The 25,745-nt window shown below is 52.3% G+C and overlaps 2 protein-coding genes across 2 annotated transcripts; both read left to right on the top strand.

Moving 5' to 3' along the window:
* Positions 1-1,275: 1,275 nt before the first annotated feature.
* Gdf2 (growth differentiation factor 2) lies at positions 1,276-7,350 on the top strand. Its single transcript, XM_028878307.2, has 2 exons — positions 1,276-1,758; positions 5,001-7,350. Exons 1-2 carry the CDS (start codon positions 1,416-1,418, stop codon positions 5,945-5,947), a joined length of 1,290 nt encoding a protein of 429 aa, XP_028734140.1. The 5' UTR covers positions 1,276-1,415; the 3' UTR covers positions 5,948-7,350.
* Positions 7,351-12,681: 5,331 nt separating this feature from the next.
* Positions 12,682-23,962, top strand: Rbp3 (retinol binding protein 3). The gene is made up of 4 exons (XM_028878306.2): positions 12,682-15,848; positions 17,739-17,929; positions 20,955-21,097; positions 22,552-23,962. The coding sequence occupies exons 1-4, from the start codon at positions 12,795-12,797 to the stop codon at positions 22,872-22,874; spliced, it is 3,711 nt and encodes a 1,236-aa protein (XP_028734139.1). The 5' UTR covers positions 12,682-12,794; the 3' UTR covers positions 22,875-23,962.
* Positions 23,963-25,745: the final 1,783 nt, after the last annotated feature.

The raw sequence follows: 25,745 nt of genomic DNA, 5'->3' as shown, positions 1-25,745 counted from the left end.
CCTGCAACCTCCTGAACGTTCTTGGCCCTCTGTACCCCATCCCCAGGAGCCCCAACAGCACAGAGCATCATAGCCCATCTTCCCTGGAGTAGGCCGCCACACATTCCAATTATTTTAATTGTGCTCTTTCTTTGCTGTGATTAATGCCACTTGAGGTGGAAATAGATGGAAGCTGAGAATGGGGACACCACTCTTAACAAAAACACTGTCCTTGGGCTGCCACAAGCAGTCTTCACAGGCTAGAAACCATCTCTGGGCATAGATCAGTCTCAGAACTGCCCAAATGCTCCTGTGTACCCCTACTGCTGTGTGGGTCTCCTGGCTGATAGGTATATCCCAGGTGGCCTCCCCACTGACATGAACCAAGTCACCCTCTGAATACATATGCACACACACACACACACACACACACACACACACACACACACACACCCCTACACATGTGCACTTGCACACACCAGCACCACACAGACCAGAGACAGAACTGGAGCTCAGGGTCTCTGGATGTATATGCGTGTGGTACTAAGGAGCAGCTGGCCTAGACAGAGCTTCCTCCCCCAGATTCAGCTCAGTCAGACCCGGCACTGGAGGGCTGCTTGAACACAACCACCCACTGCCAGGAGCTGGCAGTGGCTGCCTACATGTATGCAAACACGCCTTCTAAGTCCTTACTGCTATGCTCCTGAAAGGGAGGCTCAAAGAGCCGAGGCCACAGGTTGGGGGAATAAGCGAGGGAGCTGGACTGGAGCTCTCATCTGTGTTGGCTGTGACGTCACGGGCACACTGAGTGTGCTGGGCCCATGCCTGCTGCATTCTCGGTACCCAGGAGCCCTTTCCTCAAAGGGCAGTGCCTAGTCACGCTGCCTGGTTCTGAGAGCACAAGGCCCAGCCTCTCTAACACTGATGCAGTCCTCACCACACCCCACCTTCTCGGCCCCCACAGTTTGTACCATCTTCTGGGTACTCGGTGAGCTTTCTCTATTTGGGGAACTTCCTGGCCTCATTTCCTGGATTCTTTATTCCTGTGGTCCAGGGGCTGGAGGTCTGTGTCTCCCTGCCTGGAGAGTCTTCTGACCAAGCCAGCAAGGAAGTGGACAAAGATCCTAATTAGGGTGGATGACCCCCCGGAGAAATGCCGATCCTTTACAGTAGTCCCAGTCCTTCCCACCAGCCCCGCGCTCCTCAGATGTTTATACAGTCTTCATTAAAGAGAGCTGCCTTAGATAAGAGGTCCGAGCTTAGCATCCACACCCAGATAACAAGCGGGGAGGCCTTCGGATTGTTGGGGAGAACCTGAGGCAGCCACGCTCCCTGCTGAGCAGTCCGCAAGACAATGTGGGCCCGCTCCTCCTGGGCTCCTCACTGTGCTTGGTGACACACCACAACAGCCCTGAGGCCCCCCTTCAGGGCCCAAGATGTCCCCTGGGGCCTTCTGGGTGGCCCTGCTCCTGCTGTTCCTGCTGGTCTGTCCCACACACCAGAAGCCACTGCAGAGCTGGGTCCAGGCATCCCCGGGGGGAAATGCCCGCAGCTCACTGGGATTGTCTGGAGGTGGAGAGGAGGGCGTCTTTGACTTGAAGATGTTCCTGGAGAACATGAAGGTGGATTTCCTGCGCAGCCTTAACCTGAGCGGCATTCCCTCCCAGGACAAAACCAGAGTGGAGCCACCCCAGTACATGATTGACCTGTATAACAGGTACACCACGGACAAGTCATCCACTCCGGCCTCCAACATCGTCCGGAGCTTCAGCGTTGAAGGTACAGCGCTCCCCGAGGGTTCCCTGGGGTGGGACGTACGGCACCCCGCCCCCACAGTGAAATGGCTCTGTGAGGTGGGTTGGCCACAAGCAGATCTTCAAATTTATATTGAAGTGAATCACAGTCAAACAGGGTGAAAATGCAAATATCCAGTTCAACTTTTGTGTGTGCCCAATGGCTTCCCTATGGGGCAGCGCAAATCATGGGGCCTGTCCATCAACACGGAAGGATCTGATGGACAGCCTGGCTCCTCCCCTGGGGCACAGCTGCATTTTACCCAGGAGGTATCAAGGGTCCCAGGCTTCTGTGTCCTCTGTCCCTCCCCTTCCTTTTCTCCTCTTCTCTCCCCCCATTTCCTTTGCCTTCGGTGGTCTCCTTTGCTTTCCTTCCTGCTCCCCCCACCCCCCACTTCCCTCACGTCTCTCCTCCCCCCACCCCTTTCCTCTTGACTTCTCTCCCACTCTCCCTTCTTGTCCCCTTCGGACTTAGACATGGATCATTCATTTAACTCCAGTAAACCTGTATATTTTTTAGCTTTGAAGGAAAGCCAATTTCTCTTTTATAAAGTGACTTTAAACCTAGATTTTAAAATGTTAATTAGAAGAGATCCCAGTTATTTTTTTGGAAGTACTCATCCTCAGAACAGAAGGCATGTGTCTGTCCAATATGTTTTAAATATAAGTGTCCTTGGTTTAGGAAGACTGGAAGATAAACATGGAGGTGAGGTCTGTAACTGGTAAGTCACAGAATTCCAGAATCTGGGTAGAACGGGTTACTGGACAGAGAGCTGGGGTTGCCAGGGCTGGGGAACCCAGGCCAGGCACGCTTGCAAGGTCATGTCACTGGCCCTGTTTCCTGCACAGAGCCTGTTCCCCTTATCCTGTTGTGGCATCCCACTCTGCAGGACCAGGAGCCCAGGGCCTCCCTGCTTCTGGTCCAGAGATTTGCCCAAGGGTCCCACTTCAGGGCCACAGCCAGCCCTGGCCAGATCTGGCCAGCCTGCAGAACCTGTACCTGTCTAAGGACACTTGTGATCACCATTCATGCTCAGTGCTGCTAAGTTTTCTGACTGCCCAAAAGAAGTGTCAAGGAAACTTGCCTTGCTTTTTAAAAAAATATGGATTCATTTTTTAAATGGAATATGATCCGTATTTTTTTTGGTGGGGGGAGGTTGTTGTTGTTGTTTTGTTTTGTTTTTATTGGGGCCTAAATATTCATATTCCATGGGCTGGAATGTGAAGCCCAGAGACACCAGCCCACCTACACATATATATTTGACACATTTATTACATGCACTAGCAACAGCAACAGTAGCAACATCAACATACATACATACATACATACATACATACATACATACATACATACAAACACACATACATGACCTAGGAAACACCCATCTAATCCCAGTAGGCATGTGTGTATAGGTGCCCCCCAGTAAGATCACCTCAGGCCATGAATGCAATGCACAGTTCTCGCTGTTCTCATTTGTCACAGCATTCACCCTGTTACTCAGGAATTGGACCAGCATCCGTGATGAATGAGGAGACCACAGGGAGCCTGAGTAAAGGGCCACATGCTTTGTCACAGCACTGGGCTTGCATGGTTGGGAGGGTGACAGAGGTATTAACTGAGCATCAGCTCTTGGCTCATGACTGGCCTGTAAGTCCCATGTGCTACCTCAATAAAGACAGGTAAGATGGGCCCCACTCTACAAGAAAGGAAACTGAGGCACTAAGAAGCTCAGACTTCCCAAGGATACAAACTCAATGAGGGACAGAGTCATGACTGAGGCTTCCATTCTTTTTTTTTTTTTTTTTTTTTTTTTTTTTTTTTTTTTTTTTTTGGTTTTTTCGAGACAGGGTTTCTCTTGTGTAGCTTTGCGCCTTTCCTGGAACTCACTTGGTAGCCCAGGCTGGCCTCGAACTCACAGAGATCCTCCTGGCTCTGCCTCCCGAGTGCTGGGATTAAAGGCGTGCGCCACCACCGCACGGCCGAGGCTTCCATTCTTTAGACCACTTGCTAGGTTTCAGCACAGCATGGGTCTCTGCTCATGGTGAAGCATACAGGAGTCCCCCTAATCTGAGCAAACCCAGGCCTCTTTCTGAGTGGTCCACAACTATTAAATGTAAAACAACAACAACAACAACAACAACAACAAAGACTCATCATTTTTAAGTGACTTGTATCACAGGTGTCATTTTTTTTTAATTCTCCTTTTCCTTATTCACAGTTAAGCGCTCACTACCCCTGGTTTACACATAGCCCTTTAGCACAGGCGCATACACAGAAGGGCCACCGTGCAGGGCTTTAGAAATATCTGTACTTCCAGGCATCCATCCGCTGGGCCTATCAGAACGTGTCTCCCAAGGACAAGGCAGTGGTGGCATGTGGGTGGGGACTCACATGGCAGTGTCTGTGGTCAAGCCGCAGCCCAGAAGTGGGAAACTGAGACATTTACGAGGCTAAGAGAAAATTCCCATGTTTGCCCAGCGTAACAAAACTGTTGGGATGGAAACACTTTTTCCTCTAAAAGACCCATTTTCACTTTTGATGGAAGTTATTAACGCAATTCCAAACATTCTAATGCTGCAATTTTTTATTTTATCTAAATATGGGCTTTCATTGCCTCCAGCCAGGACTGTGGAATCTTCACTCTAAAGCCGACAATGTGTTTTCTGGCCTGCCTTAGATGAGGGTGCCGATTACCTGTGTGTACTCTAACAGTAAAAAGTTACAGATACCATTTCCACATGTATGAAGTTAGGATAATAACTAGATTCTCCCAAACTCATAGTGTAATGCCAAGCACATAGTAGGTGCTCAATAACTAGTAGACACTATTAGCCCTAGCTGAAGATGCCTGCCTCTGTTTTTCCTGGGAAAAACTCACCAAACTGAGTCCCATCTCCATCCTTTACAAGGATGATATGGGGGTACCAACCCTCAAGTACCACTACGAGGGAATGAGTGTGGCCAAGTGTGGCCAAGTGTGGGTGTAGGTAGTCCCTGCAGCCACCTGGGGTGGGGATGAAGCACAGGGAAGAGGTTCTGCTAGGATCCTGCACCCCCTGTGCATGATGGGGGCTAAGAGAACCTTCTCAAATGCTCTTGACAGAGTAGAGACACTAGTGGCAAAACCTATGTCCTAGATGTCCCTCACAGTAAACCACGAAGTTTGACTTTGGTATCACAAAAATGGGCACCAGTCAGATGCTCCTCTGTGTGTGCTTGCCTTCCAGATGCTATATCAACAGCTGCCACAGACGACTTCCCCTTCCAGAAACACATCCTGCTCTTCAACATCTCCATCCCTAGGCACGAGCAGATCACCAGGGCTGAGCTCCGTCTCTACGTCTCCTGTCAAAATCATGTGGACTCCACTCACGGGCTGGAAGGAAACATGGCTGTTTACGATGTTCTGGATGGAGAGGACACTTGGAATGGTGCCTCGGGGACCAGGACCTTCTTGGTATCTCAGGACATTCAGGTTGAAGGCTGGGAGACCTTGGAAGTGTCGAGTGCTGTGAAGCGGTGGGTCAGGGCAGACTCCACCACAAACAAAAACAAGCTAGAAGTAACAGTGGCGAGCCACAGGAAGGGCTGTGATACGCTGGACATCAGTGTCCCACCAGGCTCCAAGAACCTGCCCTTCTTTGTCGTCTTCTCCAATGACCGCAGCAATGGGACCAAGGAGACCAGACTGGAGCTGAAGGAGATGATCGGCCATGAGCAGGAAACGGTGCTTGTGAAGACACCCAAAACTGGTTACCAGGAGGCAGGTGAGAGCCACGAGGAGGAGGAGGAAGTAGATGGGCACACAGCTGTGGGACCATTTTTAGCTAGAAGGAAGAGGAGCACTGGGGCCAGCAGTCACTGCCAGAGGACGTCCCTCAGGGTGAACTTCGAGGACATTGGCTGGGACAGCTGGATCATTGCGCCCAAGGAATATGACGCCTATGAGTGTAAAGGAGGCTGTTTCTTCCCACTGGCTGATGATGTGACACCTACAAAACATGCCATTGTGCAGACCCTGGTGCATCTCAAGTTCCCCACGAAGGTGGGCAAAGCCTGCTGTGTTCCCACCAAACTGAGTCCCATCTCCATCCTCTACAAGGATGATATGGGGGTACCAACCCTCAAGTACCACTATGAGGGAATGAGTGTGGCCGAGTGTGGGTGCAGGTAGTCCCTGCAGCCACCCGGGGTAGGGATGAAGCACAGGGAAGAGGTCCTGCTAGGATCCCGCACCCCCAGGCATGATGGGGGCTAAATTGATCTGGAGCTATCCTGGAGGGGGAAAAGAATCACTTTCCCTTCTTGTTCCCAGGGGGTTCCTCTGCTGAATTGACAGTGACTGGGGTATGTGGGTCTGAGGGCAAAGTGGGAGACCCTGGAAGGGATGGTGGCTAGAAAGATGATGAAAAGGAAAGGGGAGAAAAGGGGACTGGGGGGGAGCAGAAACTAGCAGAACATAGGGGTGAGGTGCAGAGCATCATGGGAGTTACAGGGTCCAGGAAGCCAAGAAGTGAAGAAGTAGAGGAAGACGTGGGCTCCATCGCTTCACGTCATGATATTTTCCAGCCCCCACTGAGATGTGCATCGTGAGTGCTGATGGTCAGTTGTGGAAATCAAAACTCCGCAATCAAGTTACTGCCACCCGGCGGTCGGCGTCTGCCCCGAGTCTGTGGGGTCCTAAAGCCTGGGACCTTCCCAAGTGCCCCATGCAGTTGAGCAGGTCACTGTGTACTGCAGGAGTCACTAGATATGGAAGGCCCAACACGAGGCCGGGCAGGGCTGAGTCAGGTCCTCATCCAGCACTTGCTGTGCCCCAGCATGGCCTGCTTGCTCCATGCCCGTGCTCATTTTGTGGCCATGTGATTTCTGACAAAGGCCGGCCCCTGAGTAAACATCCCCAAGCAACCACAGAGTGGAGAGGCAGGCAGTTCAGGACCTTGGCCCTCCGACACTCACTGTGATCTGAGCTGCTTTCACTACTGGGGCAGTCCTCACATGTTTCAGGGGTCATGCAAGGCCACTTGCCTTTATTCCAATTCTGTGACCATCTGGGAGGGACTGCCTATGACTTGGGCCTCTGAAATTATCTACTCTGTCTGGACAGCAGCCCAGGCAGGAACATCTCCTGCCTGAGGATCCACCGGGGACAAGGCTGGGGGCTGAATTTGTTGGGATCAAATGTGTTGTTGGTTAACTATTTGAAACTTGCCTCCTTCCCTTCCTTGGTGACCTGCACTGAAATGATCAGAGGTCCAGCCTTACTGGGTGAGGGTTCCTGGCTCTGTTGCTCATCTACTGCCATTGACTCGGCCTGCACCTGCCAGCTCCCTTAAGTAGTGTGTCCCCTAGGGAGGACAGGATTTCCAGTCTTGTACTTCAACCTCTCACCTGACTCTCCCTGTGGCTCATAGGACTGATGGGGTAAGGAAGAGCCTGATACCCTCTGGCCAGGCAGGGCCCCGGGGGGCTTGGAAAGATCTGGACTGCTCTCATGGCTTGATGCTCCCACATAATTTAAAACAATGATCTACATTAAATGTTTCCATGGAACCAATGAACAGCTTTAACACAAAATACAATGAAGTATTATTCTTTATTGGTACAGTTGAAGAAAAGATACATTCCTGAGACATGCCGGGCAGCATAGCGTGGCAGCGCTGTTCACAAATGGTGATCGGTTGGTGATGTCTTCTCAAGGTCCTAGGGATGATTCTGTGTGTGTGAGAGTTTTACTTAGAAATCAAGTCTAATGTCTGGTATGTGTCTTTCCATAATGTAAGGCCACAGCTGAAGGCTCTCTAGTTCCACAGCCCTGCCCGTCTGCCAAATTAGCTCCTAAAAGATGAGCCATCGCTGAGAGGGGCATGGAGCTTCCACGGGATAAAGGTGTGTGATATCTGCACATTGGGGTCAGTGAGTGCATTTGTATGTAGGTGTGTGTGTGTGTGTGTGTGTGTGTGTGTGTGTGTGTGTGTGTTTGTGTGTGAAGGATTTCCCAGACACACGCATGCTGGCATGAGCAGCTACACAGACAGAAGTTTGCTGGAAATTAGCCGCCCAACTTTACCCTCACCTCCTGCCCACATACACATGTCAGAGCAGAATGTCTCTCTCCAGGAGACAGATAACCTTAGGTTATCTCCACCTAGTGCCCAAGGGCGTCTCCATCAGTATCTGTCCACCACTATCGTGCTCAGAAGCCCATCTCTCCAGCCAAGTCCTACTCACAAGCTACCTAACCCAGTTCTCCTTCCTCAGGCCAATGTTCTCCCCACTCCCTCCCCCAGTTTCTAGCTGCACAACCCAAGTGGCATCACCTGTGACGCAGATCCCAAACTCTAGCACCACCCACTCTGGCCTACCAGACGTTCCAGCTCTGGAGAGCGACAGTCCAGGCTCAGGGGAGCATCAAGGACTCCGCAGAAGACAAAGCTGGGGTCAGGGGTCCTTACAGACAACCATGAAGTTTGGCTTTAGTGTCCTAAAGAATGGACACCAGGCAGGTCCCCTCTGCATGTGTTTGCCTTTCAGATCCTGTCTCAACAGCCCCTCAGGGGACTTCCCCTTCCAGAAACACATCCTTATCTTCAACATCTCCACCCCTAAACACATGCCAGCCTGTCACACAGCTGCCAAGGCCCAGCACGGGCCTGGCATCCTTCTGGCTTGTGCCACTTACGGTCATGAGTCTTCTGGAGGTGAGACCATAAGCCTCTTGCTTTGGTCAATTCTGGAGGGCCAACATGCCCTGTGCCACAGGACAGACTGATGTGGTGCAGTACGCAAGGGCAGAAGACACAAGGAGAGACTCGAGATGGGTCTCTGGCTTTCCTGCCACTGGGTTATTTGCGAATAGCATTTGTCAAAACTTGCTCACCCACCGCCATGGATTGAAACACAATATGGCCATCCTCTGGCCACTTACATGGCAGATGAGCCCAACTCCAGTGCTACTTTGGACACAGCTCCTAAAGCACCTTCTGTTTATGGTAAATTGGTCACTGTGATGTGCGTGGAGATGCTGAAACCATAGAAGGAGAGTGTTGTCCTTACGCTGTTCACAGAAGGGCAATCCTCTACCTCTTTTATGGCCTTTCCTTTGCGCCAGGAACAAGGGGAGAGAGCTGGAGAATGCCAAGAAAATACGCCAGACACATGAACACAGGGACAGATCTCTGGGAGTGGTTTCAGGCCTCGTGAACCTGGGCAGACAAAATCTGGGCTTTGCTGCAGAATACCTACCTGCCCTGGGGTCTGATGACCCTGTTATCTCTGCCCCGATATATGTCAAGAAAGCCCACAGGGTTTCTCCAGCCTGTGAGGCACAGGCAACAAAACCATCCATCTCTCAAAGGCCAGCCAGGCGTATTCACCTGGCAGCCTCTTGGGAAACAGCTAGGACACATGCCACTCTCTGCCCTGCACGGTCCCAGCTCTGCCTTTAGTGAGGATAGCAAGGAGACTGTGCCCATACCCGAGCAGGACACCTCGGGTGGTGTGTACTGGGTCAGACAGTGCCCTGTTTAGCACCCCTTTCTCTTTTGATAGCAGTCTGTGCTTTGTAAATCGTCCCCACTCCAGACAGCCACGTGCTCACCACCAGCCTTAGCTCCCCTTGGACACATCCTGCTCAGACGCTTACAGTTCACCGCCCGTGCACAGCCCTGCTCATCAGAAAACTGTCAGTCAGTCTCTCTGCAACATTCTCTCACCAGCGTCTGCTTGACTTCATTTTTCCTTTAGGCCTGATCATTCCTAACGCAGAAGCATCCTGATGGGGGCTGTAGATGCCGCTTTTGCCACAGCTGATATGTTGAGTGGTGTGCAGGTTTGAAGGGGGTCGGGGGCTCCTCTAGTCTGTGTTACTTTCTGGGTCAAAGCATTTATAAAGCAAGGGCAATAAATAATGATCAGAAAAACCATGTGTGATTTGGAGCATTCACAAGCTTCCCCATTTTTTATGTGTATGTGATATGCATGTGCATGTATCCATGTTCTCATGCATGTAGAGCCCAAAGGCTGGTGTCAGGTGTCCATCACTCTCCATCTTGGAGCAGGGTCTCTCACTTAAATCCGGGCTCAGGGATTAGACCGACCTAGCTAGCCAGCTTGCTCTCGGGACCCCGCCTCTGCCTTCTAGGTGCTGGGATTCCAGGTGAGCCACCATGCCCATCTGGGATTCATGTATGTGTGAGGGTTGGAACGCCAGGCCACGTGCTTCTACAGCAAGAATTTTATCCACTGAGCCATCTCCCCAGACCACTTACTCATTTTAAATGAAATAATTGACATGGTAGGTAATTGCTTCTGTTTTTTGTTTTTTTTTTTTAATAATCTCAAAAAAAATGCTAAAGTCAGGCCAATCAAAGAAACCGAGAGCTCATGTGCTTTAGGGGAAGAAGCAAGATTTGGGAACCTCAAGACAGCCCTGAAATAGGACCTGAAAAGGGGTTCCATTTACTTCACTGTTGCTGTGACAAAATACTGACCAATGATGACTTAGGACTCCTGATCTCCAAAAAAGGGTTTTCAGGAAGTGACTTTGTTTTACAAGTTCTCTCTCTCTCTCTCTCTCTCTCTCTCTCTCTCTCTCTCTCTCTCTCTCTCTCTCCTTCTTCCTCTCCTTTCCCCTTTTCCCTTTCTCTCTCCCTTCCTCCCTTTTCCCTCCCCCTCCCCCTCTTTCCTCTCCCTCTCACTCCTCTCTCTCTGTCTCTCTCTGTGTGTCTCTCTGTCTCTCTCTCTCTGTCTCTCTCTCTCTCTTTCCCTCTCTCTCTCCCTCTCTCTCTCACCCTTGCTCTTTTCCTTCCCTCATATCTGTCCACCATGAAGTGAGCAGCTTTGTTCTAGCATGTTCTGTCACTGGCCTAAAAGCAATGGAGGCAGCTGAAAGCTCTGAAACCATGAATCAACACAAGACTTTCCTCCTTTAACGTGTTTATGTCTGGTATATTTTGGTGTTGTGGCCTTCTTGTCAGTCTTGCAACTAGTGTGTCACAATACCAGATCCGGATCTCATGTCACCCAATCAAGGTATTGTGTACCCTAGGCAGCGGTAAGGGTTGTAGGTAGTTTTGCAGCCCATGCTGGACAGCTGTTCATTTGTATACATGAGGACCTTCTGCCTCATATCCTTGGAGGGCATCTTTGTGATACATGTCCCCCCCCCCAAAAAAAAAGAGCATTATTCTTGGTAGTCTGCACCCTCTCCCTGTCCAGAGTGTAGCCTGGGCTCCAACAGTGACAGATACGTTCCCTCAGAGGAACTCTGACGGCATGCTTGGACTTGAGGCTTCCCAGGTGGAGGTTGAAAAGACTCAGTCCCCCAGAGAGGCCGCGTGTGTGCCTGCGGCTTCCCACCCCAGGCTGATTCTCACAGTAAATCTGCCTCATTTCCATTGGCTGCAAACAGTGGAGTGATGAGACCATATGTCACTTGGGTATTAAACAAATCCTAATGAGCTAAAAATATGTTTGTTTTAGCTAATTGACCTCTCTGGCCTTTGTAAAGCACTTGGTAAACATCTTCAGATAATGATTTCCAGAAACTGGCTTGCGGGTTTCCAGCTTGCAGGGTAAGCTCTCTCGTCCTCATCCCAGAGACCACCATCTCTGGCTGTGACACCGTGGGACTCTCTGCTCTTCACTGAGCCCGGCCAGCGTGTTCTAGATAGAATTCAAAAGCCCGAAGGTGGGAATGGCAAGTGGCTGCGCCAGCTACCACTCTCTGTCTCTACAACACCCCCACACATGCTACAATCTGACCTAGGGATGGCTGCTAAATGAGAGAATCGTGCCCACTAAAGGCTGGCTGGGCAAAGCAGGGGTTCCAGATGTGGGCTCCGTGGCAGAGGTTTTTAGATATCCAGGGCAAGTCAGTCACAAGCAAAATCCACAGCACTTTCATGAGGAAAAAGTGGAACATAGTAATGCACCCGGGACTGGCCCCCAGGTATAGTCCCAGTATGAGAATGACCTGTATTCTGTGTGTGACTTAGGGCCACAGACGGCCACTCACTTCTCACGGCAAGCACTGGGCTGAAGCTGAGCCCTTAGCCAACAGGGGTCCCCACTGACAAAGAGAGTGATGCTCACTAGATCTCACAGTTAGCCTTATCTGACCTGGAAGTATTGACCCCTCTCACCTGTCATACCGTGTACTGAAATCCAGACATTCCGTTCATCTTGTTGCACACTTGTGAGGGGACCTATATTGCACCTAGAAGCATAAGCAGGGTATAGGAATAAACTTCAATTCCTGAGGCCAACATCGGCCCCAGACTCCTCAGCCTTGGCACTGAGATGATGGTGGCCTTCCCAGCCTCTTCTCACTGTCTTTCATGTCTCCCCATCGGAAATGGTGGACTCAATTAGCTACTGAACTCCATGGCAATAAAATATATATGATACTTGTTATAGAGTTACCTCACTGGTAACTTCCAGACACGGCAATGCTTTGTGAATACGTTCACATGTAATCTATCCAACAACTCTCATAGTCTGCTGAATAAACAAGATATTCTCCTAAGTCTACGGAATAAACAGTAGCAGAACCAGACCTTCAACTACATCTGCCTAATTTCCAAGCCATGGGTCACCCACAGTAGTAGGAAAATGGTATTTATTTATAGATTAACAACTCTTATTTGCAAGGCTTTAGTAAAAACTGTGAGTGTGTAAAGCATAGCGCAGGGCCTAGTATGTGGCAGGAACTCAAAATAAACACCATTATTTGTGTTATTCCGTGGAGACATGGCTCAGCAAGATGATATGCAGTGTTCCTTCCGGGTCAAACCACCCTGGCCTCTTCCTCCTAGTCCCCTGGTGCACGCACTTGAATTAGACAGGATTAAAGGCTTACCAGAGCTGGAAGCCTCACATCTAACTCCCAGGTTGAGCCCCAGACCTTCTGTCTGCCTGCTAAGAAGGACGAGGGAGAAAGGCAGCTGTGGGAGCAAGACCACAGCCTTGCACACAGTCAAGGAAGCTCTGCCTCAGGAGCCAGGGCTCCTGGGATCCCAATGACGAGAGAATGGGTCCTAGTTTTGTCCAGCACACTGCTCTGTGTTCTGGCCGGCCCCATGCAGCACCTGTTCCAACCGAGCTTGGTGCTGGACATGGCCAAGGTCCTCTTGGACAACTACTGCTTCCCTGAGAACCTGATGGGAATGCAAGCAGCCATTGAGCAGGCTGTGAAGAGTCGTGAGATTCTGGGCATCTCAGACCCTCAAACGCTGGCCGACGTGCTGACAGCTGGAGTGCAGAGTTCCTTGAATGACCCACGCCTCTTCATCTCCTACGAGCCCAGTACCCTCGAGACGCCCCAGCAAGCGCCAACACTCACCAACCTCACCCGAGAAGAACTGTTGGTCCAGCTACAGAGGAACATCCACCATGAGGTTCTTGAGGGCAACGTGGGTTACCTACGAGTGGATGACCTCCCTGGCCAGGAGGTACTGAGTGAGCTGGGGGGGTTCTTGGTGGACCACGTGTGGAGGCAGCTCATGGACACCTCCTCCTTGGTGCTAGATCTCCGGAACTGTGCTGGTGGTCACATCTCTGGGATCCCTTATGTCATCTCCTACTTGCACCCTGGGAACACTGTCATGCACGTGGATACCATCTATGATCGCCCCTCTAATACCACCACCGAGATCTGGACCTTGCCCAAGGTCCTAGGGGAGAGATACAGTGCTGACAAAGACGTGGTAGTCCTCACCAGTGGACGTACCGGGGGCGTGGCTGAGGACATCGCCTACATCCTCAAGCAGATGCGCAGGGCCATCGTGGTGGGTGAGCGGACGGAGGGTGGTGCCCTGGACCTCCAGAAGCTGAGGATAGGCCAGTCCAACTTCTTCCTCACAGTACCTGTGTCCAGGTCCCTGGGACCCCTGGGAGGAGGTGGCCAGACGTGGGAAGGCAGTGGAGTACTGCCCTGTGTGGGGACACCTGCCGAGCAGGCCCTAGAGAAGGCCCTGGCCATCCTCACCCTGCGTCGTGCCCTGCCAGGGGTTGTCCTCCGACTTCAGGAAGCCCTGCAGGACTATTACACGCTGGTGGACAGGGTGCCGGGCCTGCTACACCACCTGGCTAGCATGGACTACTCAGCCGTGGTCTCTGAGGAGGACCTAGTGACAAAGCTCAATGCTGGCTTGCAGGCTGTGTCAGAGGATCCCAGGCTCCTGGTGAGAGCCACTGGACCCAGAGAAAGCTCCTCTAAGCCCGAGACCGGGCCTAATGAGCCCCCAGAAGCCGCTCCTGAGGTGCCCAAGGAAGAAGCTGCCCGGAGGGCGCTAGTGGACTCTGTGTTTCAGGTGTCCGTGCTGCCAGGCAATGTGGGCTACCTGCGCTTTGACAGATTTGCAGACGCCTCTGTGCTGAAGGCACTGGGTCCCTACGTGCTGCACCAGGTGTGGGAGCCCCTGCAGGACACCGAGCACCTCATCATGGACCTGCGTCACAATCCCGGAGGGCCGTCCTCTGCTGTGCCGCTGCTGCTGTCCTACTTCCGGGGCCCTGAGGCTGGCCCCGTGCGCCTCTTCACCACCTATGACCGCCGCACCAACGTCACCCAGGAGCACTTCAGCCACAGGGAGCTGCTGGGCCAACGATACGGCAACCAGCGCGGGGTGTACCTGCTTACCAGCCACAGAACTGCCACCGCTGCCGAAGAGTTCGCCTTCCTAATGCAGTCCCTGGGCTGGGCCACCCTGGTGGGGGAAATCACCGCGGGGAGCCTGCTGCACAGCTGCACGGTGCCACTGCTGGACTCGCCAGAGGGTGGCCTGGCACTCACAGTACCTGTGCTCACCTTCATTGACAACCACGGTGAAGCCTGGCTGGGTGGTGGCGTGGTGCCTGATGCCATCGTGCTGGCTGAGGAGGCCTTAGAGAGAGCTCAGGAGGTGCTGGACTTCCATCGCAGCCTGGGTGCCTTGGTCGAAGGCACCGGTCACCTGCTGGAGGCTCACTATGCCAGGCCGGAGGTCGCAAGGCAGGCCAGAGCTCTCCTGCAATCCAAGCTGGCCCAAGGAGCCTACCGCACAGCGGTGGACTTGGAGTCCCTGGCCTCGCAGCTCACAGCTGACCTGCAGGAGGTTTCTGAGGACCATCGCCTGCTGGTGTTCCACAGCCCCGGCGAGCTGGTGGCCGAGGAGGTCCCCCTGCCACCTCCCGCTGTTCCCTCCCCAGAAGAACTCTCCTATCTCATTGAGGCCCTGTTCAAAACAGATGTGCTACCAGGCCAGCTCGGCTACTTGCGTTTCGATGCCATGGCTGAGCTGGAGACGGTGAAGGCCATCGGGCCTCAGCTGGTACGGCTGGTGTGGCAGAGGCTGGTGGACACGGCTGCGCTGGTGGTTGACCTGCGCTACAATCCCGGCAGCTACTCTTCGGCCGTGCCCCTGCTCTGCTCCTACTTTTTTGAGGCAGAACCCCGCCAGCACCTCTATTCTGTTTTTGACAGGGCGACGTCTAGCATCACGGAGATATGGACCCTGCCGCTGGTGGCCGGGCAGCGCTATGGTTCCCACAAGGATCTCTACATCCTCATGAGCCACACCAGTGGCTCTGCAGCGGAGGCCTTCGCTCATACCATGCAGGACCTGCAGCGGGCCACAGTCATTGGAGAGCCCACAGCTGGGGGGGCCCTCTCCGTGGGCATCTACCAGGTGGGCAACAGTCCCTTATATGCCTCCATGCCTACCCAGATGGCCCTGAGTGCCACCACCGGTGAGGCCTGGGACTTGGCTGGTGTGGAACCTGACATCACCGTTCCCATGAGTGAGGCCCTTTCCACAGCCCAGGACATAGTGGCCCTGCGTGCCAAGGTGCCCACGGTACTACAGACAGCTGGGAAACTAGTGGCAGATAACTATGCCTCCCCTGAGTTGGGGGCCAAGATGGCTGCCAAGCTAAGCGGTCTGCAGAGCCGGTATGCAAGGGTGACTTCAGAAGGGGCCTTGGCTGAGATGCTGGGAGCAGACCTGCAAATGCTCTCTGGGGACCCACACCTGAAGACAGCTCACATCCCAGAGGATGCCAAAGACCGCATTCCTGGAATTGTGCCCATGCAGGTAAGATACATGAAAGACTTGGCCTGACCCAATCCTGGGAGTGAGTTGTCCAATAGACAGCATGTGTGTGGCTGTACGCACAATGCAAGACAGCAGCTCCAGGCTTCTGTGTTTACATTTGTGTTAGTAATGTCCTTTCTTCCCTTCACCATGCTGTGTCTTCTACTCTCTGGGTCCATGGTCCCTGGACAGCCCTATAGAATACTCAACAAATCTAATGGGAAACGCTGGGATGGAAGGACTTTCTGTCTTAGCCAGGAAGAAGGCAAGAGTTTTTGTGAGTTCCCACTATCAGTGTTGGGGAAGAGGGTAAGCGAGTTATCTGAGGCTCCAACATGAGATTTTTTCTTTCCCTGAAAGTATGAAATTTATGTTAGCTGCATCTACTGTGTCCTTAGAGGTAAGGTATGGAGGCTGGCCCATACTTTGGGTGCTAAGGCACAGCCCAAAGACCTGAGTAGGGGGCCAACTTGTCACCTTCTCTCTAAACAATGCACAGTACTTCTCCTGAGCTGAGGTGTGTGAATATAGGTCTGTTCCAAGGACCAGATTGATGGGAAATTTGGAGCAAGGTGGCTGCAGTCAGCAAACTTGAAAGCCAGCATCGAAGTACCTGGGAACACCAGCGGGTGCAATAAGCTGATGGTGGCACCTGGGCGCGGGTGGAAAGGAAAGAGACCTGGCCATGGCCAAAGTGCATGCGATTCATGGAGGCCGCTCTACCTAAGACTTCCATCGAAGAGCACTCCAGCCACCTCCCCAGCCACCTCTCCACCCGTTCTCACCGGTGGCTTGCCTGTGAGGTCACAGTGAGCAGGCAAGGCTTTGCTTTGGCCTGAGGTGAGGGCTAAGGTATAGGCAGCTTATCTGGGAGGTAGTCACTGGGCAGGAAGACAGCAAGGAGGAAGTAAGGGTGTAGAAGATCCCCCTGAGACCCTGGCGAGTGTTGGGAATGCCTCCTAGAACCAGTCCTCAACAGGTGAAAAGAAGCTACCAGCATCTGTCCTCCAGTGGTGGGAGGTCAAGACTTTTGCATGCTGCAGCTACATAGACGTGTGCCACATGGAGAGGTCTGAGGCAGCGTCGGAAGACACAAGACTGGAGTTTCCACAGGGAGCCTTGCTGCAGGGCAATCGCCTGCAATCAGACACGAGCTAAGGGCCAGGGAGGGCTGCAGGCCACTGTCCAGACCACACAGACCTCTTAGCCCTCTGTCTAGGTCACTGAGTCCCAGCACTTGCAACCGTGTTTAGGAGAAAACAAAGGAGAATCCTACTAGGAGGTCTGCACTAGACTTCCAGGACCCCAATTTCCAAAATTGCCATGTTGGGTTTTTGTGTATTTTGTTTTGTTTTTCCAGCATAGGCAGGGCCATGGAGTGCAAGAGAGTGGGCGGAGTTTGGAGTGGCTTCCTTTTCCACCTGTTCGGTCTGTGAGGGCCTCCGACAAGTGAGTCGCCTTGTCTGTGCTTCAGAATTGTCCTGGAAAGATGAGAATAACAGTGCCTTCTATACAGGGTTGCTGTCAAATGTGATGAGGGCTGTGAAGAGCTTATCCCAGGGCCAGGCCCCTGAGAACGATTACTAAGACCTCTCCTCCTCGTCCCAGCAGAGATGGGCCCAGGGACATTAAGAAGTGTCTGGTGAGGTTGGAAGCACCATACTTCTCCAGACACCAAATGAGGGGTTGGCAGAGCTGAGCATTCGCCGCAAGGATGTCTCTGATCAGCTGACTCACACACCACATGTGATTCCCATCCCAGGGCCCATCACCCACATGCTCCCCTCCCAGACACCACTAACTCCTTCCCATTTCCTCAGTAGCCCATGGCACCCTTCTCCTGGGCACTCCTGAGCTCCTGATACTGAGCTAGGCTTCCCATTCTTCCAGATTCCTTCCCCAGAAGTCTTTGAAGATCTGATCAAGTTCTCCTTCCACACAAATGTGCTGGAGGACAACATCGGCTACTTGAGGTTCGACATGTTTGGGGACTGTGAGCTGCTTACCCAGGTCTCCGAGCTGCTGGTAGAGCACATCTGGAAGAAGATCGTACACACAGATGCCCTGATCATCGACATGAGGTCAGTAGACTAGGCAGTGATTGCAGGCTGAGCCATAGCACTGGCTGAGGACAGTCAGAGCTACAGGTCCAAAGTTGTTGGGGGCAGGGAGGAACCCCATGACACAATCAAGAAGCCGGAAGGAACCAGGCCACCTGCCAGCCAGAGATCTGGCCAGCTAGCCCAGAGGTTCAGATCTTATTGGCTGGTGAGACCTCAACACTGGTAATTTTTTAAGCTCGCCTGATGATCCCAATGTGTATTTCAGGTGAAGAGTTACCCCACATCTGTTGCCTGACAGAAGAAATCAAAGTGTGTGGTGGGGGCAGGGATGAGAAAGCTAAAAACTGCTGATCCTTGGCCCCCACCGCAGCCCTGTATCAGTAGCTCCAAGGGGGATTGCATAATCTATAATTCTGTGTGGTTGTTCTCCTGTGGTTGTTCGTCTGCAAAATCACCCCCAAGACAGCCATTCTCATGGGCGTCACAAAGCCAGGGTCCCAGGGACAATTTGGGAATGAAGAGATGCCACTAGAGCAAGAAAGCTTTGTATAACAAAAAGGTTGTTGGATCTCTACGCCGGTTCACCGCCCTTCACTTATGAAAAACAAACAAACAAACAAACAAACAAACACTTTACATGGGAGTTCCCATCACAAACCCCCATGACAACCACCCCCTCCTCCAAGCAGAAGAGACCTCAGGCGGTGGCCTGACTCAGGCCTCCCTCCAATCACAGGCCTTTGGGTGGGTGTGTCCCGAGCACCTGCCACCAGTACCAGAAAGATCAGGCTGCTTCTCTCCCGGGGAATCTTTTCCACTTCCCTGCTGCTGGAGAAAGACTCCAGCCTCTCCCACCTAAGCTCCGAGGCCTGCTGTAATTGCAGCTCTTGCACGACTCGTATTTTTTCCTTTTATTTATTAAAGGTTTTCGTTTGTTTTACATACCAGCCACAGTTTCCCCTCCCTCCTCTCTTCGCATTTCCTCCCCTCACCTTCCATCCCCGCCCCATCCACTCCTCCATTCCGAAAGGGGCAGGGCTCCCATGGGGGTCAACAAAGCATGTCATATCACCTTGAGGCAGAGCCAAGCTCCCTCTCCCCACCACCCTCCCCCCACATCCCACCCCACCCCGCATCAAGGCTGGGTGAGGCATCCTAGCACAGGGAATAGGTTCCAAAAAGCCAGCTCACGCACCAGGGTCAGGTCTTGATCCCACTGCTAGGGGCCCCACAAACAGACCAAGCTACACAACTGCCATCCACATGCAGAGGGCCTAGGTCGGTCCCATGCAGGCTTCCTGGCTGTTGGTCCAGAGTCCCTGAGCTCTCATCAGCTGGGGTCAGCTGTCTCTGTGGGTTTCCCCATCATGATGTTGACCCGCCCTTGCTCATATAATCCCTTCTCCCCGAGCTTGGCCCAGCGCTTGGCTGTGGATCTCTGCATCTATTTCCATCAGTTACTGGATGAGGTCTCTCTATTGACAATTAGGGTGGTCACCAATCTGATTACAGTAGATGGCCAGTCCAGGCACCCTCTCCACTATTGCTAGGAGTCTTAGCTGGGGGTCATCCTTGTGGATTCCTAGAAGTTTCCCTGGTACCAGGTTTCTCCCTAACCCCCAAATGCCTCCCCCACATCAAGATATCTCTCTCATTACTCTCCCCCTCTGTCCTGCCCCAACTCAACGAACCCAGTCCCTCATGTTCTCTTCCTCTCCACCCACCTTCCCCACCCCACCCCACCCCAGTTTAGCCAGGAGATCTCATCTATTTCCCCTTCCCAGGGAAATCCATACATCCCTCTTACGGTCCTCTTTGTTTCCTAGCTTCCCTGTGGCTGTGGGTTGTAGCCTGATTATCCTTTACTTTTCAGCTAATATCCACTTATGAGTGAGTATATACCAAGTTTGTCTTTCTGGGTCTGGGTTACCTCATTCAGGATGATTTTTTTTCTAGTTCCATCCATTTGCCTGAAAATTTCATGATGTCATTGTTTTTTACCACTGGGTAATACTCCATTGTGTGAATGTACCACATTTTCTTTTTCCATTCTTCAGTTAAGGGGCATCTAGGTTGACAGTCACTAGGTGGCGCTGAATCATGGCGAAGCTGGCATCCCTCCCTGGGAGATCATTTTCCATGGCCAGGTTTTCCACATACCCAGAACCTTAGCTGATCACTTTATTCCTTGGACACCTTAACAAACATCAGAGCCACCATCAGTACAAATATCTTTTTTATTAAATGTCATTCACATTTTTTAGGGGGAAGCCCAGCTACAGGCATCCTTGGCTTAGATTGTTCTGACCTGGGCTTGGGGACAAGATGCTGAGGTCAAGGGTCCTGATGGTTCATGGCTCTCAGCTGGAAGAGTCTCCTGAAGTACTGTCAGCCCCAGAGAGACAAGGGCCCTGCAAGGTTGAATGCAGCCCCCCAACCTTGTACTTCCACAATCTTGAGTCTACTACCACACCAAGGGCCACTAGTAACTTCCATTACTACACTTAATGGATTCTGTGTTCTATTCACAGGCAGTCTGGATGCAGAGGAACAGTCCATGGTCAATACATGGGAAAACAATTTCAACAAATTCCTAATTACAGGACTCATCAGAGCCTTTAATACATTAATATATGTGAGGAGGGTCCAAATCCAGTATTTTTTTTCACATTCTTTCTTTTGTTATTATTGTTCTTTTGAGACAGTCTCGATGTATAGTCCCAGATGGCCTGGAACTCACTTTGTAGACCACAATGGACTTGAACCTCCAGAGTTCCACCAGTCTCTGCCTCTCAAGTGCTGGAATTAAGAGTGTGAGCTGCCACACCCAGCCTGTACTTTCTGAAAGCGTTCGATCACAGACTCTTTTAGTCTCAAGAGACAAGTGCTCTGTGGAATCCCCTGGATCATGTCACCCGCGGAACTGTGAAGGGGATGTGGAGGACAAAGAGCTGAGACGTCCTGAAATTAGAACCCTTCTTCACAGGACACAGACCCAAGCCTCTCTGTGAGCTCAGCCCCTCTTTGTCTCCGCTTCCCTCAGGTTCAACATTGGTGGCCCCACCTCCTCCATCTCAGCCCTGTGTTCCTACTTCTTCGATGAGTCACCCCCCATTCTGCTGGACAAGATCTACAGTCGGCCCAACGACTCTGTCAGCGAACTCTGGACCCACACTCAGCTCACAGGTACGTGAAGCCTTCTTCTCCCTGTTCTCATTCTCAAACCTTCTGGAAAAATCAGAAAGACAACTTGGGAGTATATAAAAATAACAGTAACAGATCATACGGTCCCTGTTCTGGTGGTCCAAGGGACACAGTACTGGAACAACCTTCAGTATCTGAAAGCACATGTCTAGAGAAGAAAAGTAGGCACTAGATGGCTTGAATGTTTTGTCAAGGTCCCCCAGCTAACAAGTGAAAGAGCCAAGATTCAAATGTTACTTTGCCCGACACCTGCGCGTCCCCCGCTCTCAACAGTAACGCTAGCATCCTGTAGAACAAATACAGCATCTGGACGCCCCTCACCTTGCTAATCAAATGGGTGTTTTCACAGCTCGTCTTTTCTGAGCTCTCAGTAGCAGCTCATTATAACTGCCTGAAGAAATGTCCAGATGCTAACAGGCCTTCCTTTACCTGCCCGGGCCTGAGAACATCCAGAGTATCAGAGGCAACCCAGAGCTTCATAGACCCCTGCCTCTCAAAGCTGTATTTCTTGGTGAATGGCCTGCCTCCCTCTGCCCAGCATACAGAATCAAGGACCCTGTGTGGACCTTGTGTTCTCATCCCCAAGAGGCCACTGGATAGGCCGATCGGGTACTTCTGACCAGAGATGTGCCTGGCCAGTTTCATGTCTACACTTACTCATTACATAAGCATTTTGCCACCATAGCTTTCAGGATTTATCCAATAGCACCAAAAACTGTCAAGGAGAAAAATCAGAATCAGGTGAACTCTGAATTTAAACAGATATTCAAAATCAGAAGGTTTGGATAACCTCTGACTTACAGATTCTAGAACTTTGGCCCACCAGCCACCTTCAGCCACTAAGACCCTAAATGAGTGGTCTTTATTGAGGTGCACTGTAAAATCCACACCAGATTTAGAAAATCTACTGTGGAAGGAAAGGAAAGGGGAAGCCATTATGGGGGTGGGGAGGGAGAAACAGAGAAGGTGAACCTCTGTGCTTCAGTGGAGTAATTTCATTTTAAATAAATGTATCTTTAACATACTGTTTAATCAAATTATAATTAAAGTTAATTTCATTGGTTTTCTTCTATACTTGTTAATGCAGATACTTTAAATTTTCCATGTTGAGTAATAGGTAATAAATGCTGCCCTTCTGGGGAACCACAGCAAAAGACTCTCAGGTTAGAGTTGGGGGTACCATTGTTCAGGACACAACTGCATGCCCAGAACTCAGGAAAAGCCAAAGCTTCCTTTTATTTGACCACGATCAGCACATGGCAGTGTGTGGGCATATGAATGGCTGTCCCCGTATCACAGGGGCAGACCGAAGCCAGTGGCCACATATTGACACAAGAGAGCAAGACTAAACCTGTGGCCCGCTTCGTCTCATCTGGACAGGGTAGGAAAGGTAGGGTGTTGATTTGACCCCGTGCTGAAGGGCCTCTGTCCTCCAGGTGAACGCTATGGTTCCAAGAAGAGTGTGGCCATCCTCACCAGTGGTGTGACAGCCGGTGCCGCTGAGGAATTTACTTACATCATGAAGAGGCTGGGCCGGGCGCTGGTCATTGGTGAAGTGACCAGTGGAGGCTGCCAGCCGCCACAGACCTACCACGTGGATGACACCCACCTCTACATCACCATCCCCACAGCTCGCTCCGTGGGTGCCACGGATGGCAGTTCCTGGGAAGGGGTGGGGGTGACACCTCATGTGGTCGTTCCTTCAGAAATGGCCCTTACCAGAGCCAAGGAGACCCTCCAGCGGGCGCTGCGAGCGTGAGGCAGAACCCGAGGGTCACCAAGAAGGGTCTCCATGGCCAGTGTGGCAATGGCAGGTCCTCTGGGCCACTACTGGGGCTCTAGCATGGGATCCTGCCGAAGGTCACATGGTCCAGGGCCTGCTGAGCTGAGGCATCTTCAAGAGCGCACCCATCAGCCCCCACTGCTGCACCAACCTCTCCCCTGGAACTCCAAAAGTGGGAGCTCAGCCACCCCAAAGACAGCCCCCATAGTAGTTACTCTGGGGAGATTGAAGTCCACCTTGCTACTACCCATGCTTCCTAGCCTCCACCCTCTGGTCCCCATGCTGTCACCAGAAGCAGTTCTGTCATGATGCACAGATGTGAGGCACATGTGCCAGTAGCTTTTTCTGGCAGCCATCTTTCCAAGAGGGAAAAGAAAGAAGTGCTTAATGTTGGTAGTACTTTCTAATGGTACAGCGACTCTTTAACTTGGGATGGCATTGTCCTCTCTAAGTTCATTCTTAGTTGATAATATTATTAAGTCAAAATGCATGTGGTACCCCAACAAGCCTATGAGAGAGTCAAATATCCCAAATGGAACCACTCTAGGTCAGAGCCCATGTGTCATATACCTGACTTACTGTCCCCAGTTACCTTCTGTGACTATTAGGGAACAGTGGGGACAAGTAGATTGTGACCTTTCGATTGCAGTGTGTAGTCTGGGGTTGCTGGACATCTCTGTGTTTCTGGCACTCAGTGGCCACCTGCAGCTCCTGGCTTCAGAGCTTAGGTGCTCTTCCTCCTGCATCCCATCTCCACTAGAGTCCCTCCCCCACAACCATGTCTTGACCCACCGAGCATTGTCACCTTCGTTTATCCTCGTCTGCGACATGGTGCTGGGTGCGCAGTACATGTGTGAGCTCTGCAGGGCTCCAGCACTCAGATTCTAGGGACCCCTCCCCTCCTCCCTCCTCTTCCCACTTCCCTCTCGCTTCTTTCTCTAATTTAGCTTATAACCTAAACTGAATTCTTGGTGGTAGAACGGTCAGCGGTATTTCTATCTGTCTTTTTAATACTTTGTTCTTTTTCTAGGTCCTCATAATAAGCACACAGCACTATTTGCAGATGTGGCAGTCATTCTGAAATACAAATGTGCATCTGTAATTGTGGCACCAGCGGCCGTTCTGTGTGTTTCTTTCTCTCCTTGTCTGGCACTGCGGGCATTTATGGATGGAGACTTGGGTTTTAGGCCCAAGACCTAGAGTGTTAGGGGCAGCAGTTGACAGAGAGCCCAGGGATGTTCAGCAGAGAGGATAATCAAGGTTCTTAGTTTTCACGTGAGCAACTATCACCACCCTTCACCTGGGAGGCCACTGAGGTGCAGGAAACTCAGACACCTGCCTGTTGCCACACAGCAGGCTCGCTCTCCCTCAGGCCACCTGGTGTTTGCACTCTGTGGAGATCACTCCCAACTGCACCGCCTACAGCAAAGAGTCCCTAAGAGGCCATGTTCCTAGACTCTAGAGTCAGCCGGCCTGAGTGGAGGACCAGTCCAGCCTGCTCTGGTCTGTGTGATTCCAGGAGACTTACTTCACTCTCTGGGCCTCTGCTCCCTCATGTGTTCCGTAAGGGAGGTAAATATTACACCTGTGGAAAATTACAGTTAATCAGAAGTCCAGCCAAAGTCAGAGGCCATCATTTTCCTAATTCAAAATTGGATGTCTTGGAAGTTCAGCTCCCTGGTGGTGGGCACAGGTTCTACCTTGGTTAGTTGGAGGAACCTGAAGTAAAGATTAAATCTGGAGCAAGTGACAAGTCTAGGCATCAGCGTCCTGCCAGATGCCCAGTGGGCAGTGCAGACGGACAGCAGTGCAGAGCGACAGCAGTGCAGACCAAAGGACGGCAGTGCAGACCAACAGCAGTGCAGACGGACGGCAGTGCAGACCGACGGCAGTGCAGACCAACGGACAGCAGTGCAGACGGACGGCAGTGCAGACGGACGGCAGTGCAGACCAACGGACAGCAGTGCAGACGGACGGCAGTGCAGACGGACGGCAGTGCAGACCGTCGGCAGTGCAGACGGACGGCAGTGCAGACTGTCAGCAGTGCAGACCGACAGCAGTGCAGACGGACGGCAGTGCAGACGGACGGCAGTGCAGACCGTCGGCAGTGCAGACGGACGGCAGTGCAGACTGTCAGCAGTGCAGACCGACAGCAGTGCAGACGGACGGCAGTGCAGACCGACGGCAGTGCAGACGGACGGCAGTGCAGACGGACGGCAGTGCAGACCAACGGACGGCAGTGCAGACGGATGGCAGTGCAGATGGACAGCAGTGCAGACGGACAGCAGTGCAGACCAACGGACAGCAGTGCAGACCGTCAGCAGTGCAGACAGACGGCAGTGCAGACGGACTGCAGTGCAGACGGACGGCAGTGCAGATGGACGGCAGTGCAGACCAACGGACAGCAGTGCAGACGGACGGCAGTGCAGACGGACGGCAGTGCAGACCGTCGGCAGTGCAGACTGTCGGCAGTGCAGACCGACAGCAGTGCAGACAGACGGCAGTGCAGACGGACGGCAGTGCAGACCGTCGGCAGTGCAGACGGACGGCAGTGCAGACCGTTGGCAGTGCAGACCGACGGCAGTGCAGACCGTCGGCAGTGCAGACCAACGGACGGCAGTGCAGACCGTCGGCAGTGCAGACGGACGGCAGTGCAGACCGTCGGCAGTGCAGACCGACGGCAGTGCAGACCGTCGGCAGTGCAGACTGTCGGCAGTGCAGACCGACAGCAGTGCAGACAGACGGCAGTGCAGACCGTCGGCAGTGCAGACCGACGGCAGTGCAGACCGTCGGCAGTGCAGACCGACGGCAGTGCAGACCGACAGCAGTGCAGACGGACAGCAGTGC

The sequence above is a fragment of the Peromyscus leucopus genome, chromosome 9, assembly GCF_004664715.2.
Source record: "Peromyscus leucopus breed LL Stock chromosome 9, UCI_PerLeu_2.1, whole genome shotgun sequence".
Lineage (NCBI taxonomy): Eukaryota > Metazoa > Chordata > Mammalia > Rodentia > Cricetidae > Peromyscus > Peromyscus leucopus.
Note: the sequence above shows the minus strand (reverse complement) of the source record. Positions and strands in the feature narration are given on the sequence as shown.

What these genes read in the sequence shown, in the direction of transcription:
- Gdf2 (XM_028878307.2), top strand. Translation starts at nt 1,416, where the DNA reads ATGTCCCCTGGGGCCTTCTGGGTGGCCCTGCTCCTGCTGTTCCTGCTG. An exon ending in CCGGAGCTTCAGCGTTGAAG is followed by an intron (nt 1,759 to 5,000) that starts GTACAGCGCTCC and finishes CTTGCCTTCCAG; the next exon opens with ATGCTATATCAACAGCTGCC.
- Rbp3 (XM_028878306.2), top strand. Translation starts at nt 12,795, where the DNA reads ATGACGAGAGAATGGGTCCTAGTTTTGTCCAGCACACTGCTCTGTGTT. An exon ending in CTGGAATTGTGCCCATGCAG is followed by an intron (nt 15,849 to 17,738) that starts GTAAGATACATG and finishes CCATTCTTCCAG; the next exon opens with ATTCCTTCCCCAGAAGTCTT. An exon ending in GCCCTGATCATCGACATGAG is followed by an intron (nt 17,930 to 20,954) that starts GTCAGTAGACTA and finishes CGCTTCCCTCAG; the next exon opens with GTTCAACATTGGTGGCCCCA.